The sequence below is a fragment of the Geotrypetes seraphini genome, chromosome 3 (genome assembly GCF_902459505.1).
Source record: "Geotrypetes seraphini chromosome 3, aGeoSer1.1, whole genome shotgun sequence".
NCBI classification, from domain to species: Eukaryota; Metazoa; Chordata; class Amphibia; order Gymnophiona; family Dermophiidae; genus Geotrypetes; species Geotrypetes seraphini.
In genome coordinates this window covers 172,803,232-172,823,765 of record NC_047086.1, presented here as the reverse complement: position 1 = coordinate 172,823,765, position 20,534 = coordinate 172,803,232, and the positions used below count along the sequence as shown (strand labels likewise).

Here is a 20,534-nt window from a genome sequence, read left to right as displayed (position 1 = left end):
GTCCCTCATTTACAAAATGTCACAATTTAAAAGCAGTGTCCCTTCTGCCCTCTCTTCACTTGAACTGTTAAGTATGTTTTCTGCACAAGTCCCCTGAAGATGCCTTTGCGAAACGGGGTCTCCCGTTGGGATAAGATACATTTGGGACTATTTGGATGAAAGCTAAGTGAACTTCTGATTTATATGGAGGCTTCATTTTTGTCCCATTATTTTTGTGTGCATGACTACAGCATTAATTATAAAATTCCTGGTGGTGAAAAGAATTGTCTGGCCAGATAATATGTGGAGTTTTTTTGACCAGTGATGACAGTGAGCTAACTATTAAGCAGCTGTGTATTGCAATGTGCCACTCCTATTGATTTTGAGGTCTTTTTGTCTCCATTTTTAACTATTGGTTTGCCAGCTGTATTCTTCTCCTCCGTAGAGGAGAGTTGTTATTTTGTTTACACTGTGATTTTCCAACTCTGTCGTGTGGACAATATTTTCAGAGGTAGTTTAAACCCCCACACGATTTTCCTAACGTTTAAAGTTACCCTGCCATACAGTATTTCTTCAAATAAACAGCCTCGTGTTTTAATAATGGAGTGGATAAATCTAACTGGTTAAGAATTCTCCTACTTCAACTGGCTAAATTAATCTGCAATGGATCACAAAGCACAAACATTTAGCCATTTAGAAATGTGGGTCACTCTAGACCAGGGGTCGCCAAAGTCCCTCCTTGAAAGCCACAACACAGTCGGGTTTTCAGGATTTCCCCAATGAATATGCATTGAAAGCAGTGCATGCACATAGATCTCATGCATATTCATTGGGGGAATCCTGAAAACCCGACTGGATTCGGCCCTCAAGGAGGGACTTTGGGGACCCCTGCTCTAGACGCTTTCCTAGGATAGGTTTAATAAAGCCATTCAGTATGGCTTTTCAGAACTAAAGCAGCCCTAACACAGGCCCTAACATTTACTGCATGTACCCATTAAGCATGCAAATGTTTACACTAATGATTATTTGCATGTGCATATGCACACACACATATGCAAATTCTGCCTAAGCACATTTCTGCGAATACCCACTTAACATACACAGCATGTACTTGCTAGGGGATATACACATGGGTGGAGCTTAAACTAAAGTGCATAACTTACAGAATTTACACACATATTAATAATATTTAGGTTTATTTTCGGGGAAACACGGTAGATAAGTTGAACATAAGGGTGGGTAATACAGTATTATGTCCCTAAGATACTGCCTGCCATTTTTTCATAAAAGGGCATGAAGTGATAAATATCTACTGTAAGTTACTGCTGCAGATTAAAGCTCAAAGATATTTTTGCCTTCTGGTTATAGAAATCTGTGATTTTCAAGTGGTCTCTTTTGTCTGTTCTAAGCTACTCAGTGCATGTTCTCCATGATGTATAGGCTATGAAACACCAAGATAAATGCCTGTCAAAGGACTAGGAAGGAAAATGACAAGAACCCAAATATTCAAGAGAAGCAGTTGTATTAAAATTGACAAATGTTAGAATCCTTACTCAAGACTGAGGACCATTCATGCAACAAAGGTCTAACTTTAGATGGAAGATTACCTGCAGGGGACTGGCCAGGAGACGGCTTCTAGGGCCAAGGAATGATTTGTGGGCGTTGTCATCCTTGTCAGCAAGTGGCATCATAAGAACAGAGCTGGTGAGAAGGTTCTGTAAGGCACACATATAGATATGCAAAATGGAAAATATGTTATTTGTTCTTCTTTATAGTACACTGCAGGCAGTATATAAGAAACTAAATACATTAAAGCATCACACATGATACAGAAAACTATTTTATCCTTGTTACAGCAGGACTTTAACCCTGGTGACTTGAAAGTCCATGAGTCTGATTCTGCCCTGGGGGTGTGGAGTGTGATTTGACAATATATAAAACAAAAGACACAGTCCTTATAGGTGGGGTATTCCCTGTAATTCTAGCTGCCATGGCCAAAACATCTATGTTTATAATAGATGGTAACCTCTGAATCAGGAAGAAAAGCACAGGTGTTATCCAAGGACAGAAGGCAGATATTTTCACATGTGGGCGACATCACTCATAGAGCCCAATATGGACAGTGCAAAAAGTGTTCTGTCACTTTATATCTTTTCAAAGTCTCGAGACTGCCCATTCCACACATGTACTGGTGCCTTCCCACCTGACGTCAGTTTGCAGAACAATCAGTTCAGTGCAAGAGCTAAGAAGTCAACTAGGGGAGGTGGGAGGGTTGTGAGAATATCTGCCTGCTGTCCTCAGATAACACCTGTTACAGGTAAGTAACTGTGCTTTATACCAGGACAAGTAGGCAATATATATTCACATGTGGTACTCCCTAGCTGTGATGAAAAATGGGATGAAGGGAAGTTGGCTGTCATGTGCAGAACAAATTCTGAAGAACTGCTTGTCTGAACTGACTATCCTGTCTGGAATGATTCTCCAAATGACACATCCAAAGTAGGATGTGAAGGTATGAATTGAGGACTAAGTGGCTGCTTTACAGATGTCCTCAATAAGTGAGCTATTGAAGTTGCTATTGCTTTATGTGCAGTAACACGACCTTCCAATGGCAGTCCAGCCTGAGCATAAGAGAAAAAAATGCAGTCCGCCTAGTCTGTTAGGATCAAATGAGTGGACTTTCTATGAGATTTTGTGCGATCCAGGTAATAAGCAATAGCACGTTTACAATCCAATGTATGGAGAGCTGCTTCTCCAGGGTGAGAATGTGGTCTTGGAAAGAATACAGGTAAAACTATAGACTGATTCAGGTGAAGTTCTGATAAGACCTTTGGCAGAAACTTAGGAAAAAGTTCGGAAAACTACTCTGTCAGGGTAGAAGGTGGTATATGGAGGGTTTGACACTAATGCTTGTAGTTCACTGACACAACATGCAGAAGTGATACAAATTACGAATACCACTTTCTAAGTGAAGTGTTTAAGAGATGACGATGTCAGTGGTTCAAAGGGGGCTTTCATGAGGGTTGGAAGTATAAGATTAAGATTCCAAGCAATTAGAGAAGGTTTAGTATGAAAAAGGCCTTTCATAAATCTATAGACCAAAGGATAGACAGACAATGTTTTTCTTATCCAGAGGAATATAATAAGCACTTATAGTGCTGAGATGTACTCTGACTCAAGTAGTTTTAAGATCAGAGTTGAAAAGATGGAGAAGATAGTTCAGAACTGATGATAGAGAACATGCGTCTGGACATAATGAGCGCTGAGCACACCACAGTGTAAAATGAATCCACTTGAAATGGTAACAACATTGCGTGTAAGATTTTCTAGAGACTTCAATTATATCAGATATTGATGAAGAAAGAATAAAATTATCTGATTGGTGGGAGAGAGATTCCACGCTGTAATCATAGATTGGGATGGAGAAGAGATCTTTCATTCTATGTTAGTAAGGCTGGAAAAATTTGAAGTATGAGGGTTCTCATGCACTGAGCTGGAGGTACTATAAGAATCATTGTGGCTTGTTTTTGGCAAAGTTTGAATAGAGTTTTCCCTAGAAGAGGAGTTGGAGGGAAAGCATACAGATTTGTGCGTCCAGTCTAGAAGGAAGGCATTGGAGTCCAAACGATTGGGATTGTAGATTCTGAAGCAGTAGACTGGAAGTTTGTGATTGTGAGGGGAAGCGAAGAGATCTATTTCTGGAGTCAAACATATCTGGTATAATACTGTTGAGTTGAGTGACCATTCGTGAGATTGTAGAAGTCTGCTCAACTTGTCTACAAAGACATTCTGTTTTCCTGTTAGATAGACTACTTTGAGGAATATATTGAGAGGAATCGCCAGGTCCAGATTTGCATTGCTTCTTGACAACGGGAGCGAGATCCAATGCCTCCTTGTTTGTTCACATAGTACATAGTTATTTGGTTGTTGATATGAATAAGTACTACTGGATTGAGGAGACGATCCTAGAAATGTGCATAGAGCATTTTGGATTGCCTGAAGCTTGAGGAGATTGATATGAAGAGATTTCTCTTGATAAGTCCAGATGCCTTGAGTGTGGAGGCTGTTGAGGTAGGCTCCCCATCCAAGCATGGAAGCATCTATTGTCAATACTGTTTGATGTGGCAGAATCTGAAAGAGAAGGCCTTCGATAGGTTCTTTGGTGTTATCCACCATTGAAAAAATTGATGTAGTGCTGCAGTTATCTGCAATCTTTGAGACAGTGGATCGGAGGTTTGAGACCATTGGGATGAGAGCGTCCATTGAGGATCTCTGAGATATAAATGAGCAAATGGAGTTACATGCACTGTGTAGGCCATATGACCTAAGAGGCCCATATGACCTAAGAGGCTCTGAAAAGAGGAGACCTTTTGGCAAATCTGAATGATGTTGTCTAGCCACTGTTGTGGTATAAATACTCGAGTTTGAGTTGTGTCCAGAAATGCCCCAATAAACTCTAGTGTTTGACAGGGTTGGAGATGGGATTTCTGGTAACTGATTGCAAATCCTAGAAGTTCTAGAAGACGCACTGTTGAATTCATGGCTATATGAACAGTCTGAGGTGATGGGGCCTTGATTAACCAGTCGTCTAGATAATGAAACACATGAAAGCCTTAAGAGCGGCGTGTAGCAGCTACTATAACTAAATATTTTGTGAAACTCTGGGTGCTGATGTTAGGCTAAATGGAAGCACTCTGTACTAGAAGTGGTGTGTCCTCAGAAAGAAGTGAAGGATTTTATGTGGGCTGGTAGGATGGGAATGTGTGTGTAGGCTTCTAGAGAACAGAATCAGTCATTCTTGTCCAGGAGGGGTAACAAGGGTTCCCAGAGAAACCATACAAAACTTCTCTTTCACTAAGTATCTGTTAACAGTGCAGAGATCTAGAATTGGATATAGGCCTCTGGTTTTCTTTGGAATTAGGAAATATTTAGATTAGAACTCTTGGCCCCTCTCCTGTCGAGGAATCTGTTCGATGGCATTGAGCCAGAGGAGGGCTAAGAGATCTTGTTGGAGAAGAGTGGTCTGATGGGAATAGACTCTTTTGGAGGATGATTTGGAGGTGTTTTCTGTAGATGAAGAGCATAACCTTGTTTCATGATCTTCAGGACTCATTGGTAATGAAGGCCCAACATTGGTAAAAATAGGCGAGATGGCCTCCTATGGGTAGAGTCTGAGGACTGGGTTGGTGAACAATGACAAGCCTCTTTATGATAGCAAAAACCCCAAGACAAAATATCCTTAAAAGACACCAACTTTATTTTGGTATCTTTTAAGGCTCTTTATGAGACAGTCAAAAAGACTGTTTTGGGTTTTTTTTTTCCTAGACTATGTCTGCAATTTTTGAGTCCTTTGTTGTTAGGGGCGTTGTTGAGGAGGAGCTTCAGATGAGGTAGAAGAGGGGACATACTGACACCTGGAATAGTAAGAAGGTCTCTTAGAAGTATAATAGTGCTTTGCAGGTGGAGGTTTAGCAGATTTTGATGTGGATATCGACTGCTTGTGGCTAGTGATATGGGTAGCTTCCTCTATTTTGTCTCCAAACAGCTTATCCCCTAGACATGGAATGTTAGTTAAGGGATCTTGGACGTTGGAATCTAAATCAGATACCCTCAGTCACGCCTGCCTTCTCATGGCGATAATGCCAATGCTCTCGAGGTGACAACAAATGCGTAGAACACAGATATATTTTCTGGTTTCTAGGTGGTCATTTGCTAAATGTTGGAAATCAGAAAGATGGTCGTGTGGGATAAATTTCTCATAATTAGAGAGCTGTTGAGCTAATGACTTCATATAGAATGTCATATAAAAGTTATAGCTCAAAATCCTATGACCAAACTTATTAATCCTTCCCTACCTAGAAGAGTAGTAGCAAATGTTGTAGAACTACTAGACTTCTTGAGGGTAGATTCTACCAGGAGGAACTGATGTTGAAGTTTTGGCTTGTCAAACACCGGGCATGACTGAATCTTGTACAAATAATCCAACTTACATGGCATCAAGAAAGGCATTTCCCAGTTTTTAAATATAGTGTCTTTCATAAGATTATGAAACGGGAGTTTTAGGAATCTATTCATAAACCAAGGCATCAAAAACCTCTGCCCTGTTTCAGACTCTGATTCCAATTTGACGGGTAATGCTTGTACCATTTTGTGAAGGAGAGGCTCTCTGATGGTAATCTCCTTCAAGGAGGTAGATGGGATGGATCTGAGGACTCAGCGGCAGAGAGATCTGGATATCCCAAGGAAGAGTGAATGAACAAGTCAGAGTCATACTCCTCCACACCCTGATGTGGAGAGGGAGATTGCCAAGATAGGCGATGCTCAGTAGTATGTCGAGATCAAATTCAATGTTGAGAAGAATGTCGAGAGATACTTTGGGATCTTCAATGTCTAATTGAAGAAGAACGTGAAAGTAAATGAACAGGTCAGAGTCATACTCCTCCACACCCTGATGTGGAGAGGGAGATTGCCAAGATAGGCGATGCTCAGTAGTATGTTGAGATCAAATTCAATGTTGAGAAGAATGTCGAGATACTTCGGGATCTTCAATGTCTAATTGAAGAAGAACGTGAAAGTAAACTACGATGTCTTGATGATGTTGTCCTCTTTGGTGTTGAGTGTCTTTTGTAAGGGGTCTGAGATTTGGTTCTGGATTTTCTCTTGGAACTTTACTTAGACTGGGCTGGTACCAGTTGCATTTGGGTTGGGGCTTGAATTGCCTGAGCCTGCAACATGGCAGCCAACTTCCTTTGCACTAGGTCTCTAATTTGATCCTATAAAGACACCACCAGTATTGCAGAGATCAGGGGAGTGTGGCGCAGTGGTTAAAGCCACAGCCTCAGCACCCTGGGGTTGTGGGTTTAAACCCACACTGCTCCTTATGACCCTGGGCAAGTCACTTAATCCCTCCATTGCCCCAGGTACATTAGATAGATTGTGAGCCCACCGGAACAGATAGGGAAAAATATTTGAGTACCTGAATAAACTCATGTAAACCATTCTGAGCTCTCCTGGGAGAACGGTATAGAAAATTGAATAAATAAATAAATAAGATGGTGCAGGAGGCGTTTGGTGTTGAGGCATTGTTAACCTCAATGATGCGGTATGTCTCTGAGGGGACACCAGCTGTAAAGATGGAGACCTTGGCGCTATACATTGATGCTTGGAGGCTCTTGATGATGCCAATGCATGCTGGAATATGGATGCATGAATGCTTGTGCTTCTTAGCTCTCTTGTCTGACCCTGATGGTGGTACCGGCAGTGATATTAACATCGACAGAGATGTTGATGTCAATGTCAATGTCGATTCTGGCTTTGGTGCCAAATATGGTCTTTGAGCCTCAGAGTCTGATATGGTAGACATTCTCGATGCTCCTGATATTGACCTGAAAAACTTCTTGAACTGGAGCCTTCAGTGATCTTTTTTGAAATCGAGAGCAGTGCTTGCAAGTATCTACTTGGTGGTCAGGACACATCAATTAAGTGGGTCAGTGACTAAAATATTCTTGTTGCACCGAGTGCACTGCTTATAATTACTGGATGGCCTTGACATCGAGGGAAAAACCACCGATGCAAGATCAAAGGCTCAATGGTCCTGAGTGGTCAAGTGATCTCGAAGCTGAAAAAGGCTCAACACTCCGGGCCTAAAACCAGGCTAGAAAAGGGTCCGAAGGCCAAAAAAATGGAAAATTGAAGAAAGTGAACACAGATTGAAAAGAAAGAGAAATAAATCAAATTATGGCGAAACATACAAAACAGGAAGGTCTGAAAAGGTAATTGAAACACATTTTTGGAGAGACTCCAAAACTATAACTTTTCAACTTTGTGAAAAACTGAGAACTGATGGTCCTGGGAAAGCACCGGCACATGTGTGGTACGGGCAGTCTCAAGATTTTGAAAAGATTTAAAGTGACAGTACAGGTACACTTTTTGCATTGTCCGTACCAGGCTCCGTGGATGATGTCACCCACATGTGAGAATATACTGCCTGCTTGTCCTGGAATAAGTACCTTTTCCTCTTCCGTGGATCTGTGTATCACTATATTTTAAACTGCATAAAATCACAGCAGGAAAATTTCAAGCTAACTAGCTTCCAGGTCTGTTGAACTGAAATACTGTGTGACAGTACAAGAATGCACAACTACACAGAGTTAACTCAAACACACATGGGAGGAGAGCATGCACAATGTTTTCTAATATAGTTAAAACTAAAATTGAGAGGCCATCCAATCAAAATATGTAATAAGTCTGCTCTTCCCTCAGCAGCAATAATTAGGAAGTTCTAGAGTGTTTGAAACGAATGGCAGCATAATTCAGCTGTTCATCCCTCAGCAGCAATAATTCAAAAAAATAGAGAAATTATATCAACTGGACTATATTTTATCTTTAGCTAGAAGGAAGATCTCTTGCTCTACTCTAACCACAATATTTAATAGAGGGGAGAATGGCTTCTACTAAAAACAGTAAGAGACACAAGACTGAGCTAAGAAAGCCTTCAAAAACTCCTTTACTGGTTACTGGAAGTGCTGAAAATGGAGCCAACTCTGATATCTTGGAAGAACTGAGAATGATGAGGGAACTTATACAAGATTTAAATGAAAAATTAACCAATTTGACAATCGAAGTCACACAGTTTAAATCTTGAGTGACAGAATTGGAAGTGAAATCTGAAGTGTTGTCTGAGAATGTTAAACAGCTTCAAAAACAAACTAAAAAGATAAACCTCCTTGAGCTAGAATTTGAGGAGGCCAGCAACCATGCAAGAAGGAACAACTTATGAATTTTAGGAGTCCCTGAAGGTCAGGAAGGTCCTGATGTTGTTAAATTTATTGAAACCTGGCTACCCAAAGTGCTTAACCTAAACTTTGACAGAGAATTTGAAGTAGAAAGGGCACATCGAACACCTGCTACAAGATCTGCAACAGGAAAATATCCACGACCCATTATTATCAAAGTTTTGAGATATCAACAGCTGTTACAAATCATGCAGGCAGCCAAAGTTAAAGCGCCGATAAAATCAGATGGCAACACGATCTTTTTCCTTCCTGACATAAGAATATAAGAATTGCCATCTCCGGATCAGACCCTGGGTCCATCAAGTCTGGTGATCCGCACAAGCGGAGGCCCCGCCAGGTGTACTCTGGCATAGTTTTAATCCCCATATCACTCTATGCTTCTCAAGGGAGATGTTCATCTAATTTACCCTTACCCGTATCACTCTATGCCACTCTTAAGGAGATGTGCATCTAGTTTACCCTTAAATCCTAGAATGGTGGATTCTGCAATTACTTCCTCTGGGAGAGCATTCCAGGTGTCCATCACTCGCTGCGTGAAACAGAACTTCCTGATATTCGTCCTGGACCTGTCCCTCCTCAGCTTCAGTCTATGTCCTCTTGTCCGTGTCACATTGTACATTGTAAATAACTGCTTTCCCTGCTCCATTTTGTCGAATCCTTTCAGTATTTTGAAATTCTCGATCAGATCCCCTCGCAGTCTCCTCTTCTCAAGGGAGAACAACCCCAGTCTCCTAAGTCGTTCCTCGTAGTCCAGGTTCTCCATACCTTTCACTAGCTTCGTTGCTCGTCTCTGCACCCTCTCTAGCAGTTTTATATCCTTCTTTAGATATGGAGACCAATGCTGGACGCAGTATTCCAGGTGCGGTCTGACCATGGCTCTGTAGAGCGGTATTATAACTTTCTCTGATCTACTCGTAATTCCCTTCTTTATCATGCCTAGCATTCTATTTGCTTTTTTCGCCGCTGCCATACACTGCGCCGATGGTTTCAGGGTCCTATCTATCAGTACACCCAGGTCCTTTTCCTGTTCGGTCTTTCCCAGAGTTACACCTGACATACTATACTTGTAATCTTTATTTTTTCTGCCTAAATGCATCACTTTGCATTTTTCCACATTAAAATTAATCTGCCATTTATCTGCCCACTTCTCCAATTGATTCAAGTCGCTCTGAAGTTCCTTGCTGTTCTTCTGCGATCATTGCCCGGCATAGTTTTGTGTCGTCTGCAAACTTGATGATTTCACTGGATGTTCCTTCTTCCAGGTCATTTATGAAAATATTAAATAAGATGGGTCCAAGTACCAAGCTCTGGGGTACACCACTAGTCACTTTTTCCCATTCTGAGAACTTCCCATTTATGCCCACTCTCTGTTTTCTGTTCTCTAGCCATTTGCCTATCAATCATATTATATCTCCCTCTATTCCATGGCCTTGTAATTTCTGGAGAAGTCTTACATGTGGAACCTTGTCGAACGCTTTCTGAAAGTCCAAGTATACAATATCCACCGGTTCTCCACTATCGATGTGTCTGTTCACTGTCTCAAAATATTGAAGTAGGTTTGTCAAACATGATTTCCCTTTCCTGAAGCCATGTTGACTGGCTCTCATCAAGTCGTGTGTGTCTAGGTGCCGGACTATGCTATCTTTGATCAGCGCCTCAACCATCTTTCCAGGGACAGACGTGAGACTCACAGACCTTTGCAAGAACACTGCTGAAGTGCGGAAAAACTCTTAACTTACAGACCGCAGTTGAAGGAGCTGGGAGCCTGCTTCAGCATTTTATATCCTGCTCGTCTCCACATCACATATCAACATGTTACCAAGGATTTTGTGGATCCCCTAAAAGTAGAAGACTTTCTGGAGCTGCATTGTCCCACACCGATAGTTCAGGCTTGAAGAAACTATACACCACTATTGTTTCCTCTTACTTGCTATTTCAGCCCGGAAGTGACTTGACTATGCTATGCTTTGACTACTTAATTTATAAATACACATTTAGAAGGGCATAATCAAAAGAAATGTCTAAGTCCGTTTTGGGCCTAAGTCGCAAGTCGCCCATAGTTGGACACGGGAAAAGGTCTATTTTTGAAAAATACGTCCAACTTTATTTTTTTTGAAAATCATCCAACTGTACGTCCAGCCATCTGATCACCCAGACTGCTAAGTTGTCCATTTTTATACCCCATTTTCAACCAAAAATTCATCACAAACGCCTAGAAAAAGACCTTTTGGGTGTGGGAGGGTCCAGAAAAGTGATGGACTGGACACCCAGACATAGCACCAGAGTAGTGGGGTACCTTACAGGGCACTGCTGTTAACTTCACAAAAAGGGTCCCACATAAACATCTCACTACAGCTCCCTTATAGGTCATGGTGAGTCCCCCAAAACACCCCTAGAATCTACTAGACCCACCTATCTACCACCCCAATAGCCCTTATGGCTGTAGGAGCCACTTATATGGCAGTACAAAAGGGTTTGGAGGGTTTTTGGGGGGTGCATATATTTCACCATGAATGCAGTGATTAGAGTGGCTTATGGGCCTGGGTCCTCCTCTCCATGGTTTACTAATCCACCCCCAAGACCACTTAAGCCACTTCTGTGCAGCTCTACTAGGCTTTCCTATGCCAGGCTGCCAGGTGCTGATGTTCTGGAGGCAGATATGTAAAGTTGTTATTACAATTTTTATGGGGAGGGGGGGGGGTCAGTGATCACTGGGGCAGTGTGTGTGCAGTGATACTTTGTGTCTGCAGTGCTTATCTGGTCACTTTGGATACCTTCTTGTGACTTAGTCCTGGTTTTAGATAGCCCAAGTCATAACGTCCAAGTTCCGTCTAGGCCAGGGATCTCAAAGTCCCTCCTTGAGGGCCACAATCCAGTCGGGTTTTCAGGATTTCCCCAATGAATATGCATTGAAAACAGTGCATGCACATAGATCTCATACATATTCATTGGGGAAATCCTGAAAACCCGACTGGATTGCGGCTCCCAAGGAGGAACTTTGAGACCCCTGGTCTAGGCAGTGTTGTAAAACTTTTAGTTATACATGCAGTACGACTAAGTCTAGGATGGCCCACGTCCTGCCCAAATCCCACCCTCGACACTCCTTCTGACACGCCCCTTTTAGCTCTGGTCATTCAGCAGCACTGTGAAAGCCTAGGTCGTTTTTAAATACATCTAAAACCTGGTTCGATTATCGGCACTTGGATGACCTGTCTCACTGATCTTCTGAGTGCTGATTTAGGCCGGTTTTTAGACGTATTTCCATTTCGATTATGAGCCCCATATTATCTCACTGATTATTGTTGATTTTAAGAATATATTTTGATGTTTATAGCCTTAGATTTTCTATTGGCTTTATTTGTTTGGCGGCGTGATAGCAGCTTAACAGAAATAACTGTCTAACTATATTCTGTCTGTATTCTGCTGCCGAGTTCACTTCAATGCAAATTTTCAATGAGTAATGTAATGGATATAAAATCTCTCATCTTCCCTGCTGATTACTTAGTCTGCTTCCCCGGTGGCAATTTTAATTGTCTAGTTTAATTTAATTTTCAATGTATATTTACAGCTACAATATATTATTGCTAACTATATTCAAGAATAGAAACGTATCTCGTCAGTAACTCTCTCTCTCACCTTTTATTAATGAAGCTAGCATTGAGGAAATCTCCATATCAGATCATGCAGCTATTACATTATCTTTAAACAACATAACTCAAGTATTCTCCTCTAAACGATGGAGATTTAATTCCACTCTTATACAAGAAGAGGGCTTTGAAGACCTTATCACCACATCAATCACTGAATTTTTTCAGTTTAATAAACCTGAAGACACTTCCTGGAATACAACTTGGGATGCTTTTAAGGCATACCTAAGGGGAGTGATCATTTCATTTAATGCCAAACTAAAGAAACTGCATACCGCTGAGATTAGTGCATTGGAAACAGAAATCAAAGCAAAGGAGGCTGCTCATAAATCCGACACTAATAATGTCCCAATATTATTGGAACTTCAGAAGCTCTGATTTCAATATAACTCAATATTGAGGAAAAAAGCTGCCCACACTGTTTTTATTACTGAAGCCAATTACTATTCTGATTCTAATAAACCAGGACACCTCCTTGCTTCTTGTTTAAAGCAGAAGAGTGAGAAGAAAAACATCAAAACTCTTAATTAACATAGATGACTTGATGATCTCATTTACTTCTGATATCTTGAGAGAATTTCATAAGTACTATAAAGAACTGTACTCCTCTGAACTCAGTGATGAAAACGATGTTTATACCTTCTTAGATAGGACAAATTTACCATTTCTTCCTACATTGGATCAACTGATTAAACCTATTACATCTAATGAGATTATAGAAGTTATCCAAGATATGGCAAAAAAAAAAAAATCACCGGGACCTAATGGAATAACGGCTGAATTTTATAAAAAAAATTAAAGATGTGCTAGCACCATACATGCAGCAATTATTCGCACATATGATATCACAAGGCAATGCTTCAGGGACATTCACAGAGGCAACGCTTATTGTTATCCCTAAACCAGGGAAAGATCCTCAGCTAGTTTCTAATTATAGACCGTTGTCTATGATTAATGTAGATGTGAAAATTTTTGCCAAAATAATAGCGAACAGACTGCAACAGCTTATACTAGCTTTAATTTCATCAGATTTATTTATTTAAGCATTTATATTCCACTTATAGTCTAAGTGGTTTACATTCAGGTACTCAAGATCTAGTGGGATTTATAAATGGACATCATTCAAACAATACTCGTATGCTTTTAAATATAATAGCGACCACTCAAGCGTCATCTCAGAAACTTGCCAGGAAAGGCATTTGATAGAGTGGAATGGTCTTTCATATTTGCTACTCTCCATAAATTTGCAATACCTGAGCAATTTATACTCATGATATCCGTTCTATATTCTAATCTCCAAACTAGACTCTTCATCAACGGTCAGTTTTTGGATTCATTTAGACCCACCAGAGGCACTTGACAAAGATGCCCTTTATCTCCACTGCTTTTTAATCTAGCTCTAGCACCATTACTAGCGTCTATTAGAAAGTCTCCTGATATTCAAGGTTTCAAATATGGTGATGGAGAAATCAAGCTGTCTGCATACACAGTCGATATTCTACTATATGTTACTCCAAATTCTATATCACAACTTATGCAAGTGATAAACTGGTATGCAAAAGTATCAGGATACAAATTAAATACAACTAGTCTGAAATTCTATCCATAAATTGTATTGGTGATAAACATGACAGATGCCTATGGCTTCATTTGGAATTCCAGTAAAATAAAGTATTTGGGCATTTGCATTGGACCAACTTTAAAAGAAACAGAACAATTAAACTCAAAACTTATTTTATCTAAAATAAAGGATTTGTCACACAGATGGTCTCCTCATAAGATCACCTGGTGGGGTCGTTTAGCTACCATTAAAACCATTAAAATGATGATTTTACCGAAGATAAATTATATCCTAACTATGATTCCTTTTCTTCTACACAAAAAAACGTATACCATAGCACAGGCTTTAAGTAAATTTCTCTGGAATAACTGTCAACCTCGAATTGCATTACAAAAACTGAAGAATGATAAATCAGAAAGATTTAATTTTCCGGATTTCTTTAATTATCATCAAGCCTTCTTAATAAGGCAAGGGTCACTTGGGCTGCTAAATCAAGATTTAAAGGACCCCCAGGCATGGTTAAATCTAGAAAAAAGTAAGTTTGGTTCTGCTAACCTACACCTTAATCTATCAATCTCTGCACAGCTGAATACTGACACTATACATAGATCCACGGCAAATACCCGCAAGCACTTTGATAACTTGATGAAGAATAATGGTCTAGATCTTCTAAAGTATCTGTTTGGTATAATAAAAAGATAATACAAGATGCTACTTCAGATTGGGCACAGTGGCAAAAATGTGGAATATGGATGCTGAGTGATCTGATTAAGAATCAACAGTGGCAGACTTTTGAGGAACTACAATATACATATGGCCTCTTGTCTAATCAACGTGACATGTGGCTTCAATTACGTCACAGTATACATGTGAACTACCCAGATCCAACTAAACTGAAATCCACACCTGATATTCTTTTACAATCTAAAATGATTAATGCTCAAAAAGGTGCAGCTTCTAAATGGTATGCAATACTAAAACAGACCTCTTCTATTTCTGTATCACAATTGATGAGTTCATGGCATTCTGAGCTAGAATTTGAGGCAGATGATGTCTGTCAAAAGGCATGGACCCGAATATTTAAATCTATACGATCCGCAGCGGTATTACAGTCGACATACTTCCTTTTGCACAGATCTCACTGGATCCCAAAAAGATTAGCCAAATTCTCAAAGGACACTTCTGATCTTTGTTGGTCTTGTAAGAAAGTGTAGGAACATTATCTCACATGATATTTCACTGCTGTCATCTCACTGTATATTGAAATAATGTTTGAAACACCATCTCATTCATCTTGAATATAGAAGCTCCTTTATATCTTAAGATCATTATACTGGGTCATCATGGTCTTCCACAACCTATGTCTGAATATAATGCTCTTTTGCTCAACATTTTACTATTTTTGGCTATTAAAAATATTTCACACTGCTGGAAAGACTTATCTATAGTGGAATATGTTGTATGGTGGAATACAGTATGTATTACCACCAAATATGAGAGTGTTATAGCTGAAAAACACAATTCTACCAGTACATTTCTCAAAATATTGGACTCTGTTCAGTCTTATTGTAGTAAAGACCACTGATGTATTAAAGCTATTGGCTGTGTCATTCCTTCAAAATTTGACTTGGCTGATTGTTGTTGCGTGGTGCTTACTGGGAACCCCCCCCCCCCCAATTTTTTCTATTACTATTCCTGTAGATATATTTTTATGCTAACATTTTAAGCTGGTTTTGTGCTACAAGTTTGACATGTTTTGACTATTTGTAACATGTTTAAAACACTGTTATTTACACAGATATTAATGTAGCTTGTCTGTAACATGTCCTGCTTCTATTTCTGTATTTACAGTTTTTGTTATGCTTGGTATGGTATAATGTTATGTTATTTCACTGTTATGACTTAAAATTTCAATTAAAAAAATGTAATTAACACTGGAAAATGGCCAGAACTACTACTACTATTACTACTACGTATTTCTTAATACAGACCATCTCCTACTTAGCTGCTGAAGTCTCAACAGATGAGAATTTATACAGTGACAATGACGTCAATCAGAACCATCAAATGTCATTTGCAAAGGATAGTAATGATCATATCTGTGACTCGGCGGCACTAGATATTATTTGCTTGGGCCCTGGGCACAGAGACTGATACCTTGTGGCACCTTGCCATTCACAGATAGCCGTGGAGAGTTCAGCCTCTGAGACTTCTCTCCAAATAATGCGACTGTTCCACAGAAGCAAAGAGAAATTACAAATACATGATATGAAATGAGAAATTAAGTACAGTACAGTGTTGTAGGCTTAGGAGATGCAGAGTAAGTGACACATACCGGCACATCCTCTCCCACTGACGACTGGGCAAACAGCTGAGAGTTTAGGGTTTCCCCCACCCATTGATTTGAACAGAAGAAGTTTCCAGTTTTACCTGTTGGGGACTCTACCTGCAAGAGAAACATGGAGCTGTGTGTAATGATTCAGTATCGGCAATGCATGGAGCTCACCACTCAGTGTTCTCCATGGCTGGCTCTCACTTTTTGTGTCACCACAAGTATTTCTGAGTGGGGAAGGGTTGCAGACCACCATTTCAGCAATGAGAAATGTCACTGTTGCTTTCCAGAGGGGTGGTAAATATGACCCCTTTTGTTCCTTCTATCCAAAAGCATCTTCAGGCCAGATGGCAACAGAAGCAGAAATTGGCCTCAGAATATATAATAAACACTGGAGATGGGAATGAAACCTGCACATGACAACTCTCAGCACTGCCATTGAGCCATCTTATATAATAGGCAGCTTACAGGTTCGGGTTCCCTCCCACCCTAAGAGCTATATATCTATTAGTTTAGTGTAAATCATATTTTTATTGTTGAACTACACAAAACAACGAACAACATCCCAGCATGAACATCAGCCAAAACAGGTCAACAATAGAAACAGTTTTCCTTTTTTTATCACCCCTCCCCCTCCCCCACCCAACCAAAGCCAGAGAAGCCCCCCCTTTTATACAAAATCAAGAGGACTAAAAGCAGATGTCTGAAAGCTGTACTCTTATGCTCTCAGACTTTATATATCTATTAGTTTTATACATCACGCTAAATTAAGTGGCAAAACTCATCTACATCTGGTTAAACTGTCCTACCACTGTTAAACAAGTGGAACCCACTGCTTATTGGTTCTGAATACTACACTGCTGAGAATGCCACAGTTCTGTAACTTTTGGCTGAAGGGTTCAGGTTCTGTTCTAGAGCTTAAGTTTTAGACGTGGTCTGCCCCTTAGCATAATCTTTGAGCTGCCTAGTCAATGAGAGGCAGTAGAGCAGGTGGTGGAGGCCCCATTGTAACACAATCTTCAGCTTAACAGGAAAGTAAATTCAACATCCATCATGTAATGATAATGTCAGACGCTCAGTTCCAGGCACCTGGCAGCTTACCTCTTGCTTTATTTTTTTTAGCAAAGGCAACCCATCTTCCTGCAGCTCAGGCATGATGCCAGACTCATCAGATTCCTGCTTGATAACTTCTTGCAGGTCCTCTGCAAAGTGACTTGGGGTTTGAGGCTAAAGCAAAAGCAAAAGCAAATATGCATTTACATACACTGTCAATGACATGTTGTGCTTTTATTCAAACAATAAAGTGCTGCAGCTACGTCTGGTACCCACCAGCATCTTTAGAGAGCCATATTTCAGTTCCTGGACTGCGAGTGCATTTTTGAATGGGGTGGGAGTCCTTGGGGAGGTATCTAGCAGTGATCTTTTGACAGCTGGAGTTCTGAAGCTAAAAGAAGAAATCAAAAGAAGATTTGTTAACCTTTTGCATCAATCCTATGTCCAGTCAGTGTTTGGATGGGAGACTTAAAAAAACATCAAATGCTAGGGCTTTTGGTTGGCTAAGTTGTTGACCAGGAAAACTAGATAAACAATTTGTGACATGGCGATAAAGCCCCATTCAAACAAGGTCACACAGAAGGGTCAGCAACAGAGGGAGTTGAACTTATGACCCAGACCTTCAAGACTGCAGCCACTAGCCCAGTCCTATATTCTAGTTTCACCGATTCAATACTGTGATCCTTCAGCAATATTCTACCAACATCCCAGAACGGTGACTAACCGAACTGCTTCCTAACTCTGTGCACATGAAAAGATCCCAAAGAACTTTCCCAGAAAAATAGATAATCTACTTGTCATGATTATATTGCTAAATTCCTGTCAGCATAAATTGAATGAAACTAACAGAGGCCATAGGCTCTGCTTAGCTTGAAGATGCAGGGCTCTGCATGATATACCAGGGCAGTGTTCTGGGTGCCATTCGTGCACAACAGCAAGGATGATAACATGTGGTTTAGTGGCATTTTTAACTCTAGTCACATCACGCTGACATGCCACAGTCTTCGGGAGAAGAATAAGTGCCTCCACCTCATTGACTATCAAACTGTGTCACAATTCAAGCATGTTTAGGACAGGCAAAGGGGTACTGCTTAGGGTGAGGGAAGAAAGAAGGGCTGAGATTGAACAGGGCTTGTATCGACCCTGTAGGCAGCAACAAAGCAGACCAAGAATTCCTTTTATTATAGAGGCACAAAGAATGCAATACCTATGCAGCATGCAGAACCATAGAAATCAGTTTCATGACTGGCTGTCAAGTGAAAACCAGATAGATTATGATAGTCAAGAAACCAGAACTGAAGTAAAGCCAGAATCTAAAAGAATAACTCAAAGAAAATCTTCAGACAAAACATCTCAAAACCAAAAGGTCCTGCTGGTAGTGGATCCCATTATTCAACACATGAAAGACATAATATAAGGATATCCATAATGGATCAGACGAGTGGTCCATCTAGCCTAGTTTTCTGTTTCCACAGGGGCCAATTTAGGTCATAAGTACCTGGCAGAAATCCAAATAGTGGCAACATTCCATGCTACTGATCCCAGGGCAAGCAGTGACTTCCCCCATGTTTGTCTCAATAGCAGACTATGGACTTTTCCTCCAGGAACGTGTCCAAATCTTTTTTAAATCCGTCTACATTAACTGCTGTTACCACATTCTCTTGCATCAAGTTCCAGAGCTTAAATATTCTTTGAGTGAAAAAATATTTCCTCCTATTGATTTTAAAAGTATTTCCCTGTAACTTCATTGAGCGGTCCCTAGTCTGTAATTTTTGATGGAGTTAAAAATTAATTCACTTGTACTCATTCTACACCACTCAGTATTTTGTAGAATTCAATCATATCTCCCCTCAGCTATCTTTTTTCCAAGCTGAAAAGTCCTAATCTCTTTAGTCTTTCCTCATACAAGAGGATTTCCAACACCTTTGTCATCTCAGTCACTCTTCTTTAACCTTTTCTAATTCTGCTATATCTTTTTTGAGATATGGCAGCCAGAATTGAGCATAATACTCAGGGTGAGGTCATACCATGGAGCGATATAGAGACATTATAATACTCTTAAGTCTTGATGGTACTGGAGCTGGGCGGTGCTGGGCAGTGGGTGGGGCCCCTGTCGACATGGAATGCTCCAGTGCAGTGTGGGGGGATGGCGGAGGTGTTCCTCTTCTCCCACACCGTCTTGAGTATATATTATGTATGTTCAACTTGTAACCCATTCTGAGCTCATTGGGGAGAACAGAATAGAAAATGAATTAAATAGATACATAAATTTACCATTGCTTTTCTAATTCTTTATATCCCGTTTGTTTTTGGCCACTAACATTGAGCGGAAGGTTTCAGCATATTGGCCACGATAATACCTAGATCTTTTTCTTGGGTGCTGACCTTTAAGGTAGATCCTAGCATCTGATAACTATGATATAGATTATTCTTTCCAACATGCATCACTTTGCATTTGTTCACATTAAATTTCATCTGCCATTTGGATGCCCAGTCTTCCTGCAATTTGTCACAGTCTGCATGCATTTTAACAACTATGAAGAGTTTAATGTCATCTGCGAATTTACCCCTCCCCCCTTTTACAAAACCGCACAAGAAGTTTTAGCACTGGCAGGTGCGCTGAATGCTTTGCACTGCTCTGATACTCTTAGGAACTCTATGACCATCGGAGCAGTGTACTGGCTGGTGCTAAAAACCTCATGCACAGTTTTGTAAAAGGGGGGGGGGTTTAATCACCTCACTTCTCGTTCCAATTTCCAGTTCATTTATAAATATGTTAAATAACATTGATCCCAGCACAAATCCCTGCGGCACTCCATTATTCACCCTCCTCCATTGAGAAAAATAGCCATTTAACTCTACCCTCTGTTTTCTGTCCAATAAGCAATTCATAATCCACAACTATCCATCGACTCTTTAATTTTCTCAGAGGTCGCATGAGAAACTTTGTTGAAAGCTTTCTGAAAGTCTAGATACACTATGTCACCTGGCTCTCCTTTATACGCATTTATTCACACCTTCAAAGAAATGCAGCATATTGGTGAGGCAAGACCTTCTTTGGCTGAACCCATGCTGACTCTGTCCCATTAAACCATGTTTGTCTACGTGTTCAGCAATTTTATTTTTTATAAGTTTCCACTATTTTGTCCTGTACTAAAGTCAGGCTT

General features: G+C 40.3%; 1 protein-coding gene across 7 annotated transcripts in view; it reads right to left on the bottom strand.

Moving 5' to 3' along the window:
* The window catches only part of MYB (MYB proto-oncogene, transcription factor), a 99,803-nt gene that overhangs the window by 22,977 nt on the left and 56,292 nt on the right, over positions 1-20,534 (bottom strand). For all 7 annotated transcript variants that reach the window (XM_033939668.1, XM_033939667.1, XM_033939669.1 and 4 more), the window contains 4 exons: positions 17,644-17,758; positions 17,416-17,541; positions 16,318-16,428; positions 1,587-1,694 (listed from right to left, as the gene is read on the bottom strand). In XM_033939668.1, the coding sequence (XP_033795559.1) occupies positions 1,587-1,694; positions 16,318-16,428; positions 17,416-17,541; positions 17,644-17,758 (460 nt within the window). The remainder of the gene's footprint in view (positions 1-1,586; positions 1,695-16,317; positions 16,429-17,415; positions 17,542-17,643; positions 17,759-20,534) is intronic.